A 16,823-nucleotide genomic window follows, 5' to 3' on the forward strand; every position below is an offset into this window, starting at 1 on the left:
GTCAGTGAATGTCAGACCGAACTCAGTTAATGGACCCACATGCAAAGTGGCCATGATTTGTGGTTCGCCTTTGGACCTTTGGTAGAACAACCCTGCAGCTAAACAAAGGCATGAGTCACCATCACAGAGCCTGTAACTCAGGTCCGATGATCCTGTGACACACAAAAGCAACAAACCCATCCTGAGGGTTAAATATAACGCTCGGTGCAGGGGTGCACACGGGCTCTTCCAGGAAGTGTGTGAGTGAGTCAGCGTAGGTGGAGTGCAATGGCTGCACTGAGGTCGCTCTGCCTCCGAGGCGAGTGCTCGTACAGCGTCCGTGTCAGCTGCACAGATGGGCCGCTGATCTGAGGTCGGACGGCTGGACGGCGTGCACGTGAGGTTTTTGGGGCTTTGCGCGTGTTTGTGCGTGTTTGGCCTGTGTCAGCTCTCACATGTGACAATTTCATGTCAAGCCTCTACTGAGACCCAGCAAACGGATGTCTGCGCAGGTGGCTGATGAATAGCTGATGAAGATTCAGGCCAGCTCCATTAGAAAGCACTTTAATGTCCTCATGGGGGAAATTGTCTTGGACTCCTCAGTGTAGCTCCGAATAAAAGGAACAATTTACAGACGGAAAATGTTAGAAATACATTACAGCATCCAGTAAGAATCACAGATCTACCAGTGTGACGAGCTGGGAGATCATAACACAGTAAACATCATATCTGCAGGTTATCTTAAAGTGGCCGTGTGGTGAAAGGAGCCATGTTTTGCCCTCCTCCTGGGATTAGATTGTTTAGGCTAATCAATCAACAGGATTAGCCTGTTTCACTTGGCATCAGTACAGGTAGTAACAGTCATGTGACCCATGGACAGAAGTGGACTCTGTGTGTCTTCCATCTTAGCTGATGTGCTACAGGCCAGTGAAGAAGAGATAAACCATAAAACATGTATTCCATGTGAAACCTCGACCTGCACTCACAGTCCAGGCGGAGAAAGCTCTGTGCTTAAACTGAGCCCCCGCCTCTGAGATTGCCCCTCCACTCAGCCAGAAATAAAGAGATGTGACTGGATTAGAGCGGGGTGAGACGCGCTGGGGGGAGGAGATCTCATTAAGCTGCAGGTAAAGGTCAGCTCTCAGCAGAAGTCACTCTTCAGTCGGGCCGCTTTGACATGAGCACAGCTTCCCAGCGCCGGAGCCCCAAACAGTCAAAATGAACACTTTAGCAGAAGTTATCCGCCTGTTTGTGGTCTGTACAGTCCTTCATGTGCGTCTGATGAGATGAATAAGAGCAACAAAGTTTAGATCAGTGAAGCTTTAACGCTGAAGTTAAAGAAGAAATCCACCTGCTGCTCGTTACCTGTGCGTTTGTACAAAGTATCAGCAAAGCAACTTTCTGTTTCCCATTTCATGGTAAAACTTTTATCGTGAACAGATTCTTTGCAGTCTGTAATGCAGGTAACGTGGATCATCCTTCTGATCAGAGCAGCATTAGCATGTTTCACCCTTTTGTTTCTGTGCCCAAATTCATCAAAATGAATTGAGCTTTTGGAGCGCATGAACATATTTTATGTGATATATGTGACATATATCAATATCAGGAAAGTTACTGTGACGTGATTTTGACTTTTCTGACCTTTTCCAGCCATCCAGGATGACGAGAGGCTGTCTGCAGAGGAGATGGATGAGAGGAGACGACAGAACATCGCTTACGAGTACCTGTGTCACCTGGAGGAGGCCAAACGGTAAGGCGGGGGGGGGCGGGGGGGGGGGGGGCCTTAGAGATAAGAGGAGCTTAATGGCACATCCTGATGAAAGGAAACCACTTTCCTTGACATTGTTTGCTTTGTCACAACTCAGAGCTTGTAGGAATTACGTTGGGTGTGTTCTCACACTGAAGATTAGGTTTGTGTAATGTTTGATTATGTAGAGCAGCTTTGTGTTACAAGTCAGCGTGTTTGATGAACAGCGGGGAGTGTTTGAGAGGTGAAGCGGTGGATAGATGGTGATATGATCGATGGGGGACCAAAGCAGCGTGCGGCTAAATCTGCAAATCATAATCTTGGCAGATAAAGGCAGAATCAGCACGCATGCGAGACGATGACGCGGAGCTGTGAGCGTGTGTGAAGAGCACAGGAGGTGCTGACTTAGTGGAAAGCGTCTCTTTCACTGAGCCCTCATAGTTTCTCAGTAGGTTTACTTCAGAAGTCAGTTATTCTGAAGCCCATGAGGAGTGTTTCTCGTGAATAAAAAGCTAAACCACTTCCTGTCGTCTTCATGAGGGCATCATCTGAGCAGGAAGGAACAGGAAGTGTAATACTGCCTTTTTTTAACCCAGATTTAGTGCGGGCTCCACCCAGTCACAGAGACATTGACTATTGATGCTGCTGTCGCGACTTCTCCTTGAGACGCTCTCTGTGCGAGCGTGTGCAGCCTCACTGACATCAGCGTTTCCTCAGATCGTTGATGGCAGTTGCACTTTGGCCGTTTTTCTGCTTTATTGTGCTGAAAGACCGTCTGAGCTGCACCGAGACAGTTTCTTCTACACGCCTGTCGGTTGTGGAATGGAACCTCTATTCTGGGAAAGGTGTCAAGTTAAATTAGGATTAAGACAAACAGCACAGAGAGCGTGGGATTAGCTTCAGCTCTCTGGGGTCAGGAGTCAGCAGCCACTCTTTTAGCACACCTGGGATGTGATCTCATCATCAACGTATGCTCAGTGAAGATATGTCTCATTTCAGAGCTCCTCACACGCTGCGCCGCCCTCACCGTAAGCTTTCTGCTCACTGCGCCTGGTCGAGTGCTGGGTTAGTCTTACTGCTGTTGTTGTCGGTTGATAGACACGCCCTCCTACTCACACACACTCACACACTCACACACACACGCACACGCACACACACACACACACACACACACACACACACACACACACACACACACACACGTTAACTTCTGGAATGAGACTTTGCACCCTTAGCGGGGAGTAAACAGTTGATGGTTTACATTCGTGGCTGTTTTGGAGGGAGGACTCTCAGTGTGCTCTGATAGAGGTCCACCCCAGGATCTCTGGAGCATGTTCTTTCATATTTTAAGATTATCCTAATTTCTGTGCAGCCACGTGTGCTAAAATTCTCCCGTTTCAGACAAGCTCATGACCAGCATGACTAAGCTACGTGACGCAAATTTTCAGAAGTCACCCCGTGGCAGAAATACTTCAGCTGCAAGCGAAGGAGTGCAGATTATTACTAATGTGTTGGGGTAGGACAGATGAAAGCCCCAGAGTCCAGAAAGCTGTTTTTCCTTTACCCTTGTGAGTCGCAGATGGGACAATGGCAGGAAGGCCTGCTTTGGAGGGCTGTAAACAGGACTGCTAGCTTGTCCTGCTTCAGGAGACAAGCTCTCCCTGCATTGTTTTAGGGGCAGGAAGCGAAGTTTCACAGGAGAGCTCTGTTACCCGTGCAGGATGCACGCAGGATGTTGACTGTGTTCCCGCCAAACAGATCTTTTTTCCCCCCTCAGTAATCAGACAGTCATCTGCATCTGTGCTTCCCCATTAACACGTCACCTCTACACCTCTAAGGAGATATGAAACTCAAAAGATTCAACAAGCCGATGTGCATCACTGCTTTGCTCTGGTCGGCTTCAGCCACTAACCAGGCTGCATGTGTGCGTCTGTATCGGTTTCATAGTGAAATGGTCTTTTTCTGACCTGCGCTCTCGTGCAGGGATTGAGAGTTAACAACCGCCTGAACCCTGAGCTGTGACCAGAGCCTGTCGACCAATGCATTGGTCATGTGCAGAGAAATCAGACTTATTTACATATTGTAATATTTACACCTTTGAGTGCTTGAGCCGTGAACAGTCAGTGACTCTCTGTACTCTGTTTATGAAACATCAAAGCGTGGCAGAGATCCTGCAGCGTCAGCTGACGTACATGGTTACGAGGATGCTTTGTTCCTCAAGGTGGCCGACCTGCACACTCCGCTGAGCTTGTGTTGATGGTGCATGGTGTGTTGTGGCTGTCCTTAATGTGCTGACACATATTTTGGCTGACTGGATCACTGGAGCACCCACACAGCTTTAATTAACCTAAACAAGGTGTTCGCCCACATGCGTGTGGGAGGGAGCACTTCGTCTGCAGACTGTGAGGAAGGAGCCGCTGCTGTGAATGAAACTTTCTGAGTGTATTACACTCCCTTTGGCAAAGGATAAGTTCAGATGTGGGACGAGCCAAAAGATGGAAATCTTTAAGAGTGGAACCACTGGGAGAGAGGCGTTGCCATTACAGCCAACATGGTGTCACTTCCAAACATTAACATAATGTGTAACAGATTCTGAGGCGGTGATGATTCACTGTGGTCACAAATCATTCACGAGCTCTTTGGAAGAGGTTTTCGCTGACATCTCGGGGAAAACTCTGGCAGACGCTGCTCTTAAGCAAGTTGAACCTTTCTAAGGGACATTACGTCAGTTTGAAAGAAGGTCAGTGTGAGTGTGACAAGCACAATATGCTCTATTCAGAGACCTGTTTCTGACGTCTCTGTGGTCAGGATGGACGATAGATATGGGGCCGATAAATTATTGGCAAAAATGGGAAATGTACATTTTTATATGTTCGACATTATTGCAGATAAACACAGCTGATAACGTAAAGCCACAATGCCTTCCTGGACTGAACGCAGCATCCTCACACTCCAACACAGCAGGTGGCGCTATGTCTTTTTCATTAGAAGTTCATAATCTGTAGTTTCTGAGCACCTGAGGATGAAGGTTTCTTTTCATGTCTTTTCATGGTGCAAAAGTGTGAGGTTATTGGCCACAAGAAGCAGATGATTATCGGTCGTCTGCGTCGGCTGAAAAGCACCACCGCTCTGTCGTCATCCCTTGCAGAGATGGAAATCAGTTTCTCTCATGAGGACACGTTGTTGCCTTGCGGATGTGAAACTCATAAACCTTGAGCAGTCATCAGTTCAGGCGTTTGACTAAATGAACACGTGGGCGTCTCGTTCACTGTTGACCTCTTGAACCTCACGCTGTCCACTGGACACCTAAGCCCAGCACTAACCTTCACATGGTCCCACAGCTCAGGCTGTAGGTCTGTCTGTCTGTCTGTCCCTCCGTCCACAGCCCCCTCCCTAAAGCATGCTGGCTCAGTGTGGGTGCTGCCTGTAACAATGCCCAGCTCTCACTGGCCTACACGCTGCTTTGTTGCTCTAGATTTGAGTTGAAATTCATTTGAAGGTGATGTATTTACTATCTTTGAGCTAAAATCAGATTTCTGTTGTCCCACCAGCAGTGCTTATTGTTGAACTCTCTCCTACTCGACTGTACTGTAAATGCCATAAATGCCATATTATGATTTCTTTTTGGTCCACGGTCTTCAGTTTTTGCTCGTCAGGAAGGGCAGCAGGTGGAGGAAAAGCCAATATTGACTTGCTGACTACATGCAGGCATTCGGCCACCTCATAAATTGCGCTGCACCCTGCGGATCTCAGGTGGCAGGGTAAACAGTGTGGACTGATGTTTGTTTGTGTTCTGAATGTAGCTGCAGCTTGTTTAGTACGACAGTCAGGCACCAACCTGAGCCTGGAAAGGTGATTTAGCCAGTGAACTTAGCTGAGTTGAGCTCTCGCTGTTAAGAGTAGTTTCCTCCTCATCTTTATTCATGCTCACCTCGCCTTGTCGGGCAGTAGCGTGACGCGTTATCCGCCTCTCAGCTTTATGTAATTAACCTGCTTGCTCAGACTTCAAAATTTGTAATAGCTCCTCCAGAGGCGGTTCCAGAGGTCTGTTTGGTTGCACGAGTTTAACATTATAGAGATTAAGAAAATCCGCTTCCTGCTCTGAGGTCAATATTTGTGCTCTCTCAGGTGGATGGAGGCCTGCCTCGAGGAGGACTTGCCCCTCACCACAGAGCTGGAGGAGGGACTGAGGAATGGCGTCTACCTCGGCAAGCTTGCCAACTTTTTCGCTCCAAAAATGGTGTCTGAGAAAAGGATCTACGACAGAGACCAGTCCCGCTATAAGGTAGGTGTCCGCTCTGTGGCGTGTAGACTCCTCCCGTCTTCAGGTCAGATCACAGTCACCAGCTTACGTCATGCAGGCAGGAAGAGTTTCCATGTGTTTCAGGCACTGTCTGACAGTTTGAAGCAGTTTCACACAGGAAAGGAGAGATGTGTGAGGCGGGTGTTAGGGCCCCACTTCAACATGCAGCTGTTGTGCTGGTACAGTACACAACAAAGACGTCTGCAGGATTTTCTGCTTGACTTTGAACTTTTATTTTATTTTTCACACTGTTTGATGCTATAATACGTTTCAGAGTCAGCATGAGGTTTTTAGGTTTAGCTGTTTACGTGCCATAACAACCCCTTCAGTTGCAGTCAACCATTTCTCCTATTGTAATAAATTTTGGACTGTTGTGCTCATCTTCAGAGCAAAGGGCTGCACTTCCGACACACCGACAACACCGTGCAGTGGCTCAGAGCCATGGAGTCAGTGGGTCTCCCCAAGGTAAGGGGCTTGCACAGCCATGAGTCATGCAGACACACATGCACAGTAAAACACCCATCTGAGTCTACTTTCATGGTCGTCTCACCATAAGAAAAGACAGATTTGTTACGTTAAGTACTCCGTTTGCAGACGGATTAAAGCTTTTATAAAACTTAAACAGCTGTCAAAGAGTTATAAAGATGACACATCGACACAACAGAGTGACATCAGCTCACTAATCGATCAGATGTGATCGTTTTTGCAGCAGATTTTATTTTTCAATCTTGGGAGAAAGTTGCTCCGTGTAAGAAGTTGTGTCCTTCCTCCGTGATAACAGTATGCTAACTGTCTTACAAGCCGTGCAAGGCGCAAAAACAAACAAACAAACAAAAAACCCTGGGAGATCCCATTCATGTGATGTTTTTCCACACCAGCCTCAGAACTGGGTGGCCTCGCCTTTGTCATGTGGTCATTGGCTCAGTGTTAGTTCATATTCGCTCATATTAGAGGGACGAAACCGTCGGAGGACTAAGAAAGAGCAGAATCCATCCATTCAGAGGAGCCTAGAAACAAGGACACGGTATAATCAACACTGCATGATTAATTTCAACCCTGTCCTCAGGCAGAATCCATAAAACTGCATCAAATTAGACTTTTAGTCGTTCATTTATTCATTTCATTTCATTTCAATTTTGTTTACTTAAGTTTTTCATTTATTAGACGTATTAACATTTCTTGTCTGCAGACATTTTGTTCCAGCACTCGTGACAACCTGTTTTTACCTGATTAAATGCTCTAAGTACAAACGTATGGCACCCTCGCATCTCACTGGATGGAACTTTGTAAAGCACATTATTTGTACTAAGCTAGAAAAATAGTTATTGTAATGACAGTATTGCTAAATCCATGTTGCATGTGACAGTGTGTGACCGTGACTAAACCGGCGTGTGTGTGTGTGTGTGTACAACAAATCCATGTACGTTTCATGCAAAAGTAAAAATGTAAACACTGACAGAAGAGACTAATGAAGGTGTGGCCGCTCTCACAGAACACCATTAACCTCATTACATCTTTCATGAGACGACACAAAAGACTTCACTGACGTGTATCGTGGAAATGAAAACGAGGTAAAACTGATACCCACTTATCTCCGTAACGCCCTTTGGGATCGCTTTCCACACTAATTTAATTGGCAGTTTTTATGAAAAGCCTTTTTGGTAATTGTCACTCTGATCACGTAACCGCATCTGAAGCTTTTTCTGTGGCACCACCATGTTTCTGAACGAAAGCACGACGATGCTGAGGGATGTCTGTATGAAGTGACTGATTTGTTAGTGAAGGCATTCAGTATATCTGTAAGGTTCCTGACAACCAAATGCATTTTATGAGCTGGAATAAGTGGGGCAGAGCAGTACTCCTGTAAAATATGTGGAATCTGATGCAATAGTACTGCAGTAAATACTGCCTGTGTGCAGCTTGTAGCCGTCAGTACTTAAGAAATGATGCTCTGTGGTACTGAATATTATGTGCTCCACAAAGGTAGTATTTATTGCGGTGCACTAGCCTGAGATTGCAGCAAGTTTTACAGGCGTTCCTGTTATTATGTCCAACCCTTGCAACCTCTCCTGAAGGTGAATACGTGGAGAAGCAGCGCGATGGTCATCAGGCCACAGCCGAAGAGAAAGTGTCAGAGCAGAGTGACCAATCTGTCGTGGTTTCTGCTTTCAGATATTCTATCCTGAAACGACAGACGTGTACGACCGCAAAAACATGCCCAAGGTGGTGTACTGCATACACGCGCTGAGGTAAGGAGAAAGGGACTCCAGAAATGATTTCTCACTTTGGCGTCTTCACGCGTTTCCCACCTCTGACAGCAGAATCGCTCGCTCAGCTCTGAAGCTTTTGCAGCCGGCTGTGTTTCTCCTGGAGGTGCCACACCTGAACGTCGAGCTTGGTTTCAGTCCCCAGAAAGACATGAAAACACTGCGCTGAGTGCTGCTGTGTCTGTAGCTGAAAGCTGGTGTCTGGTTCTTTGAATTAAACCGAGCTGGTGGGCAGATCATTGCTGGCGAGCGCTGCATTTGTCTTTTCACTGACACGTTACTCACTGTCTGATTTCAGCTCATTCCCTTTCACTTGATGTCTCTAACAGACAATGTCAAACACTTAAGTTCGACGTGGACACGTCTGGCTTACTTTGCCATCCACACAGAAACTGGGACAGCTCATATGTCGGATAACAAACGCATGAGACTGCTTCCACTAACGATTTGTTATTGCTCTGTGGGGTTCAGGCATGGCCTCTTTTTATGTCCAACGTCTAATTTATGTCAAGAGCAGAAATACTACTTAGTAAGTGATCTGAAACAGGAACTGGAAAACGTTATTTCTACTCAGGTAGGACAGAGAGCACTTCTTGTTAAACGCAGACCTTTTTATGATTTGTCTTAAATGGGTCAAGGCTGTGTTATTCAGCACCGTGCGTTTAGCTGCAGGGAGTTATTGCTGCAATGTGGCAGTTTGGTGACTGAACGGTCCTCGTTTTTTCAGTTGAGATGCCTTTGAATGAACTGAAGGGCCAGTTTTATGTGTCTGACGCGTCCAGTCAGCCAAACACACATTTAGGGAGTGGCTATGTGAGCTGGGAGGATTGTTTTCACTGTTGTAGTGTTATGGTCAGGCCCTCAGAGAATTGGTTTCCTTCCCTCCTTGTGCACACACGTGCTCTTCCTTCCTGCGAGTCCGGCTGAAGCCCCGCAAGGACCCAGTGAATACGCTGCTTTCCTGGGTAGAAACACATGCAGGCACTGAGGCAAAGCAGCGGCTGCTCCCGCACAGTCAGCGTGGCGGAGAGCTGAAAGGCAACACAATGTAAAAGGAGAGAGAAAGCAGCATTTTATACAGGTCTTACAAAATGATAGAAATGTGGGACTTTATTTGTTGTCTGAGAGGAAGGGGAAATAAACAAGGAGGATCCTCAGTCTGGAAAGAGCAAGTTGCTCCAAGCTGGTCAGCTGACAGTCTGTAACCCCTGCGGCTTGTAACCGGCCACCTTCATTAAATCCAGTCAGCTGTTTCTGTGTTTTTATCTCAACTGAATCAGCTGCCTGCATGTTAAAACATTACCCTTTGTATGAGCAGAGTTTAGATAGCTGTCTAAAGCCCCCCCGTGTCCCAAGGACAGAGGGCATTTCATGTGTACACACACAGTGACCAAAGGCCAGACGAGCCGGCTAACACAGGTGCTCCATTCAGAGCTGCGCTGATGCCGGATCTGCCTTAATATCTATAATTCATTACCGCTTATCAGGTACCTGTGGGAAGATGAAAGTTTTATGAGGTTTCCAGCCACCTGATTGCTGAATCCAGTGTTCAGTGGTGGACTGTCCCGCAGGCTGCTGTCAGATGTAGTAATGTGAGCCAACACTACCCCCCTGTGGTGGAAGTGGGACATAGGCTCAAGATATCAGCCTGTTGAGTATCTGAATTGTTCATGTGTAAATCTCACACCCCACGTGGTTTATTTCAGCCTGTACCTGTACAAACTGGGGATTGCACCACAGATCCAGGACCTGCTGGGCAAAGTGGCGTTCACAGGTAATACCAGTTTCTCCTGAAACTGAAATATAGTTCAAAGTTACACAAAATATCTGTGTACATATTGTGTTTATTAGTTCTGTCAGGAGTTAATTGACAGAATGCTTCCCCGTTCTCTCAAACATTAAAAGTTTTCTGAGCATTTGTTTAAACAGCTGTGATTTGGATGTCATCAGATATTTCATCAAAATATACCTGCAGCCATTCAAGCAATACGGATTAGCACCAGTATCGTTCACCAGAGAGAGCACTAGAAAAACAAGTTAAATCTGCTTTGATTAGAGGATATCTGAGTGCTTCAGTGAGTCGTTTTGTATTTGCACATTTTGCTTCAGTTTGAAAGCAACAAGAAAAGTAAATACTGTTACTGTGAGAAAAACTGCGAAAGGAAAGTAAGAGCATGTCTTTCAGTACGTTTTTCCTTTGATAGGCTATGTACTCTTTAACATCCCAATTTTCCCCTCCAGAGGAAGAGATCAGTAACATGAGGAGTGAGCTGGAGAAGTACGGCATTCAAATGCCAGCTTTCAGTAAGATTGGAGGAATCCTGGCCAATGAGCTCTCAGTGGATGAAGCTGCCTGTAAGTCCCCGACCATTCAACTGATATTCAATACTGTTTTCAACAGAAACTCCAGAAGATTTTAGCCAACACTAAAACGTTCACACACACTCTGTGTTCCCTCAGTGCACGCTGCTGTGATTGCCATCAATGAGGCGATCGACAGAGGTCAGCCAGCTGTGACAATGGGAGCCCTGAATAATCCTAACGCGATGCTGAAGAACACCCAGGAAGCTCTGGCCCAGGACTACCAAGACACGCTGAGCCAGGCCAAGGCTCGTAAGCAGAACCAGTGTGCAGGGAAGGTGAGACGCCTCACAAACACTTCAGTGGCATCTTATGCGTCAGTGGAGTCATTAAGGTGTATCGTTGTGTGCTTGACGACTGGCTTTCCCTGCGCTGAAGGCTTGATTAGCCTCTTTGATTGCTTGTTCTCTTGCTCGCCTGCTCACTAAACTCTACTGCCGTTTTTGGACCAGTGAGACATGCAGTTGCATTAATGTACTTTAAACAACAGTAACATTAAATGAAAGCATCATCACCAATGAAAAAAGTTGCTCTGAGTCGGTGTTTGTGACTGCGCTGACACGGTCATAGTGAAATGAGGAGATATTGGCAGAGGTCTGAAAGGGGTTGCCTGCACTGAGTCACGCCGTGGGCCTTGCCAGCACATTCCAGTGGCTGCAGTGTCAGCTGTACTTCACTAAACATAAACCCTCCACATCATCCGGTGTCTTGCCTCCCATTCTCTTTACCAATACTGTACAAACACCAGCCACCCGTTTCCACTTCATACCTCAGCTGATATGTAAAATATGCAGTTCTGTATGAACCGGGGAAAAATAATGTGACCAGGTGAAGATGAAAAATGTGATATGAAATGAATATCAAATATGTATTTTCTGTCTCTGTCAATTAGCACTCGTCAATTGCTACTGAAGAAAGAGACGTTTATGAGGAGCTGCTCACTCAGCAGGAGATCCAGGGCTGCCTTGACTTTGTCAACAGTAAGTTTTTCCTGTCCAACATGAACGCCTTTTTGCATGGAGGAAAAAAATCCTCATACAGAGTTTGTGCATGTGAACACAGGACATCTGTGAACTCTGACTGGTTTGTTTCTGTACTTATCTGGAATTCCTTATTCCTAAATGTCTTGTTTTTCCCGTCTCCAGTCCAGGCAGCAGTGAGGAAGGTGAATGAAGCGGTGTCGAACCAGGACCAGGCTGCTCTGTTGGCTGCACTTAGGTTGGAAGCTCTGGCCCTGCTGGGTGTTCAGGAGTCAAACTGCCGCTGGTACCTGGAGCATTTTACCACCTACTGCCAGCATAAATCCAAGGTACACTGAGTCACAACATGTTTGTCCCCAGCTCAGGGCCTCAGAGCCAGAGCAGCTTTTCTTCACAAGCAATTAGTTTATTTCATTTATCAGCAGCTGGTAACTTGATTTGTTGATGTGTACAATAAAAAAGTCTGATCTGGATGGCGACAGTAAAAGAGCAGCACGGTGGGATCCTCAGGGCCAAAACCGAAAATGACAGTTAACGACTTACAGCCACAATTCGTATGGACTCTAGAGGAAAGTATTGAGAGTTAAGTGTTAAAAAAGTGTTTGGGATGGAACAAATCGTGCACACAGCTGCACACTTTTCAGTTTTTTTGTTTGTCCATTGGACAGATCAGATCCTCCAATTTTAAGCCTCCACAGCTTCAGCTGCAGTGGAGAACCACCAGGCAATTTGGCATCCACGGCCCTGCATGAAAACATGCGAAATAATCATGATGGACTCTAATCTGTGTGCTGCAGGATGGAGGGAGGGCGGTGATGGTGGACAAAGAGGAGATTCAGAGAGTTGTCAGCTCTTGTAATGACTTTGCTGAGGCAGAGAAACGAAGTAAGCACCTTTTCTTTCTTACTGTTCAGTTGAAAATCACCTATGCACCCTCGTATTTCACTACAGTCCATGATAAATTTACAGTGTGGGTTTTCCAAAGGTATTAAAGCATGTTGTGCAGTTGTAACGCAGGAATTACATTTGTGGTTTTATGCAAGATGTGACCATTTCTGATCATTTTCTTGACCAGAACTGGAGGCAGTTGCCGCGATCAATTCAGCCATTCGTCTGGGCAACGCAGCGGAGACGGTGGAGGAGCTGATGAACCCTGAGGCTCAGCTGCCGATCGTCTACCAAACCGCTGCCAGCCTCTATCAGGCTGAGCTTTTCAGTCTGCAGCTACAGGCGGGCCGGGTGAGACGCCATGTTTGTTTGATTCCTTAACATGTGCATGCTGATACAGATATGCTGGCATGTGAGGGGAGGTCAGAGCTGGATGTTTACTGGAGTCAAACGCCACATCATGTTCATGATCCGGACCCTTTGTGTGTTAGTCTGGCTTGGGCCACGAGGAGCTGAGTGTAGCTGTGGAGATGCTGTCAGCTGTAGCGGTGCTGAACGAGGTGCTGGACACCAAAGACCCTCAGGCTGTGATTGAGCAACTGACGGACTCTCCTCTGGGCTTCACCAACATGGACCAGGACAACCTCAATAGGTAAGACAGCAGCAGGACGGAGAGCTGTGGCCTACTGAGAAGCAAACGGTGGACTTGGCAGTGCATGTTAAGAAGCAGTGAGCAGCAGCTTGGTGACGTTAGCTTCAGGCTTCTCTTTTGTCATGTAAGAAGACCCTGGACTCACCATCTGCAGTGGAGATGTGGCTAACCTCAGACTTCTGTCACGTCTCATGATGCTGATGGCGATGGCTTCTCTTTCATGATGACTGCTTGTTGTTGGTGCAACTGTGGCGTTCATATAAGTTCAATTATGGTGCTACAGTGAGGTTTCAGAGCAGGAAGTTAATTAAGAAGATTTAAGTTATACGAGTAATATCTTTAGATCACATGTCACTGCACTCTGCTGTCGTGAAGTTTTGCTGACCTTCTTCATGGCGCTCTCCCTCAGATACGCTGACACGCTCATCAAACAGAGAGAGGAGGCTCTCGCCAAGGGCCAAGAGTTCCTCACCTGGAACGACATTCAAAAATGCATCGACACAGTCAACGTGCAGGTCCACGAGGAGCACGAACGTAAGAACGTTTTGCACATTTATAGCTTATTGACATACAAGTATGATCCTACAGTGAGAGTTTTTAACGACACGCGATTGATCAAGTGTCAAATGGTTTTATCTTCTACCTCCAGGCATCATAGCTATAGCTGAGATCAATGAGGCACTGAACTCAGGCGATCACCAGCAGACGCTCGCAGCGCTGCTCCTCCCCACAGCCAAGTTGACGGGGGTGAACCCAGCCACAGCCAAACACTACCACGATGTCCTACAGTATACCAAGCAACTCCTCTGTCAGGTATTGTGAGTCTAATTTGAGTGAATTTCCTTTATTTAACCAGGAAGTCCTATAAGACCTACATAGAGATGTATGTGTGAAGGAGTACAGAAAAAAGTCCAAACTTTATCTCGTTTTAATCATCCGTTTTATTGGACTTGCGTGGCAGCCTCACATCCCTGACATGGCTCCACTGTTCATTATGAATATCTTGTTAACAATATAGAACTCTACCATACATACATGTAACTGAGAACTGCAAGGGGAAGAGTAAATGTTGTGTATGTAACAAATCTTTGTTTCTGAGGTGATGCTCCCCTGCTGGTTCCCAACAATGGTCCTGCAAGGACACACACACACACACACACACACACACACACACACACACACACACTGAGTCTCACATCATAACAGCCGACCTCTTAGGTTTCCCGTGGAGCGAGATGAATTGTATTTCTGAGGCTGCCGTCCTGGAAATGAGCATGAACAGGAAGGGATCCAGACAGCTGTGGAAGCAGCACAGACACACCGCTACTCTGTAGTACCCATACAGCCTGTCGTCCCCAGTAGAAGACAGGCGGATGTAGTGGGCGATGTGCAGGATGCCGCTGGGCAAAAAACACACCACAAAGATGATGAAAACCACAGTGGTGACCCTAATAAACGGCCTCCAGTCGCACCCCGACTGACCGAGGTGGTATACCACTGCCACATGGGCGTAGATGCAAATCAGGAAGGGCACCAGGAAGCCCAGACAAACCAGCATCAGCCTGTATGGCACCAGCAGGGAATGGGATTTTTCCTCTAGGGGAAGTATGTCATGGCAGGTGGTGACTCCCAGCTGGGCAACCTGGTAGCTCTGCCTGACCAGCAGCTCAGGCACGATGGCAGCGCCAAACAGGAACCAGACCACCAAGCACGTCCACGCAGCCAGCGTCGTCTTACTCAGCCGCCTGTACAGAAACGGTCTGACCACAGCCAGGTAGCGCCTCAGACTGATGCACGCTATAGTTTGAGCTGAACAGTAAACGTTGCCGTAAAACAGTGCGGTGATGAGCCGGCAGGAGATTTCTCCAAACGTCCAGTTGTTTCCGTTGAAGTGGTAGTGAACCCGCAGCGCCAGAGAAAGCAGGAGCAGCAGGTCGGACAAAGCCAGGTTCAGGTAAAGAACTGCAGTGGAGAAGGACTTCGCTCGGAATCTGAGGAAGGCCAGAATGTAGGCGTTGGAGGGGATACCCACCAGCATGGCCAGGATGTATGAGGAGGGTATGACCCAGGTGCTGAGGACCCCTTTGGTGTAGGCTGTCACTGCGTCCTCCGAGTCCACATACAGCCAGGGGTTTGTGCTGGGGTGGGACACAGCCGGCAGCAGCTTCGTGTGGTTAAGTTTGTTCGTCTTCCCCTTGTAGGTTTTTGGCATCGCAAGTGAACAATTGGTTTTTGTCCTGGTTCTGTTTCCTATAAATGAGTATGAAAACAGCGTTTATGGCTTTAAAGCAACTTTGGTTTTATAATAATAGTTGTGTTAATTTGAGGACTTTCTAGTAGTTAAAGGAAACAGACATTTCTAGCATGAAATTAAGCATTTATGAAGATCGTTTTTTTTGCGGAGTTTTCTATCTGGGCATTTTGTATTGTATTCACAGCTGTACTAGAGTGTGTTGTAACTTTGATTTGGGAAAAGAGACCTCAAGCAGTTACAAAAAAGATAAGCATTGTGAAATGTTAGCTTACCGTCGTGCTGAATTGTCTGCACTGCCATCAAACAAATGAGTAGTCCTGGCACAAAGTCGGCCATGTCACTCCAGTTTATATCCCAGAGCTTTTAAAGATTTCCTTTGTCCTCACCCGTCCCGCCGTTGCTGAAATTTGATGTTTTGCATCTCTGCAGTTCAACAGTAGAGCTGATAACGGCGTGTAGTCAAGCTCAGCTTCCTGCTAGTGTACAGTGTGTGGGACGCTTGCATGTCTGCACGCTGCAGTGAGCATGTTTCCTGCCCGGCCTGGAAACTGAATTCCCCTCTGTTGCGTCACTAACTGCCCACTGACTCACTGGGGTGGGACAGTACTGCTTACTGGTTCATCAGCAGCTGTGAACATGAACACATTGCACTGGTTACTCTTACAAGTGGTTTTAAGTCATTTTATTCTGGGGTTTTGGTATTAACGTGGATTTTGGACTTATTTAAGGGTGATGGTGTGTTGGTCAGCCTGGTTATGAGATTGAGGAGTCACTACTTTAACACATGTTTTGGAAAATAGTAAGTATACAAAGCAAAGAAAAAACTTCTTCTTGGTTTGCTTCCGCGACATGCAGCTCACAGATCAAGTGCGTTCACGCCTCTCTGGTTTGTACCATAAACTCCAGACTGAAATGATGTCACACACACAAAAATGACATAATAATCTCTCACGTGATTAACCACTGGGTGTTTTTCTTCATGTTATGCCTCTCTCCCGCTCAGTGAATTGTCTGGGAGGTCAGGGGTCAGATGCAGATGTAAACAAAGCTGCTGCTGTTTTAATGGCGACTTCCTTCCTGTCGGCTCTGGGACCCACGGCGGGCCCCTGCAGGGTTCTCTAAAATTAGCCTGAGAACAAACACAAAAGTCAGGCTGAATAAACGTTCTTTGTGCTTGTTGTGATGCTGCATTGTCAGGGCCTGTTTTTCTGTACAGAGTCGTTGATTAAGGGTGAGAGTATGTTTGCCGTGTGACCATTGTCAACAACTGCTCTGACGTTTTTTCCTTTTCCTCAGATCTTACCTCTGGACACAGGGGACATGGTACTGTCATTTACCAGCTGCTGCTCTAACAGCTCGTGTCGTGTTTGTGATCAGTGCTATGAAGTGCTT

The 16,823-nt window shown here is 46.8% G+C and overlaps 2 protein-coding genes across 2 annotated transcripts in view; one reads left to right on the forward strand and one right to left on the reverse strand.

Moving 5' to 3' along the window:
• Positions 1–16,823, forward strand: part of iqgap2 (IQ motif containing GTPase activating protein 2) — a 28,873-nt gene that overhangs the window by 1,182 nt on the left and 10,868 nt on the right. Inside the window, exons 2-15 of the mRNA XM_070963692.1 lie at positions 1,630–1,729; positions 5,855–6,011; positions 6,417–6,494; positions 8,202–8,278; positions 10,003–10,070; positions 10,538–10,651; positions 10,757–10,935; positions 11,550–11,637; positions 11,803–11,966; positions 12,435–12,522; positions 12,713–12,876; positions 13,017–13,177; positions 13,587–13,711; positions 13,827–13,990. Coding sequence (XP_070819793.1) covers positions 1,630–1,729; positions 5,855–6,011; positions 6,417–6,494; positions 8,202–8,278; positions 10,003–10,070; positions 10,538–10,651; positions 10,757–10,935; positions 11,550–11,637; positions 11,803–11,966; positions 12,435–12,522; positions 12,713–12,876; positions 13,017–13,177; positions 13,587–13,711; positions 13,827–13,990 — 1,727 coding nt within the window. The remainder of the gene's footprint in view (positions 1–1,629; positions 1,730–5,854; positions 6,012–6,416; positions 6,495–8,201; positions 8,279–10,002; positions 10,071–10,537; positions 10,652–10,756; positions 10,936–11,549; positions 11,638–11,802; positions 11,967–12,434; positions 12,523–12,712; positions 12,877–13,016; positions 13,178–13,586; positions 13,712–13,826; positions 13,991–16,823) is intronic.
• f2rl2 (coagulation factor II (thrombin) receptor-like 2) lies at positions 14,327–15,982 on the reverse strand. The gene is made up of 2 exons (XM_070963701.1): positions 15,704–15,982; positions 14,327–15,427 (listed from the first exon to the last, which is right to left on the reverse strand). The coding sequence occupies exons 1-2, from the start codon at positions 15,765–15,767 to the stop codon at positions 14,370–14,372; spliced, it is 1,122 nt and encodes a 373-aa protein (XP_070819802.1). The 5' UTR covers positions 15,768–15,982; the 3' UTR covers positions 14,327–14,369.

This window comes from Chaetodon trifascialis, chromosome 6 (assembly GCF_039877785.1).
Source record: "Chaetodon trifascialis isolate fChaTrf1 chromosome 6, fChaTrf1.hap1, whole genome shotgun sequence".
In the NCBI taxonomy this organism is placed as follows: Eukaryota; Metazoa; Chordata; class Actinopteri; order Chaetodontiformes; family Chaetodontidae; genus Chaetodon; species Chaetodon trifascialis.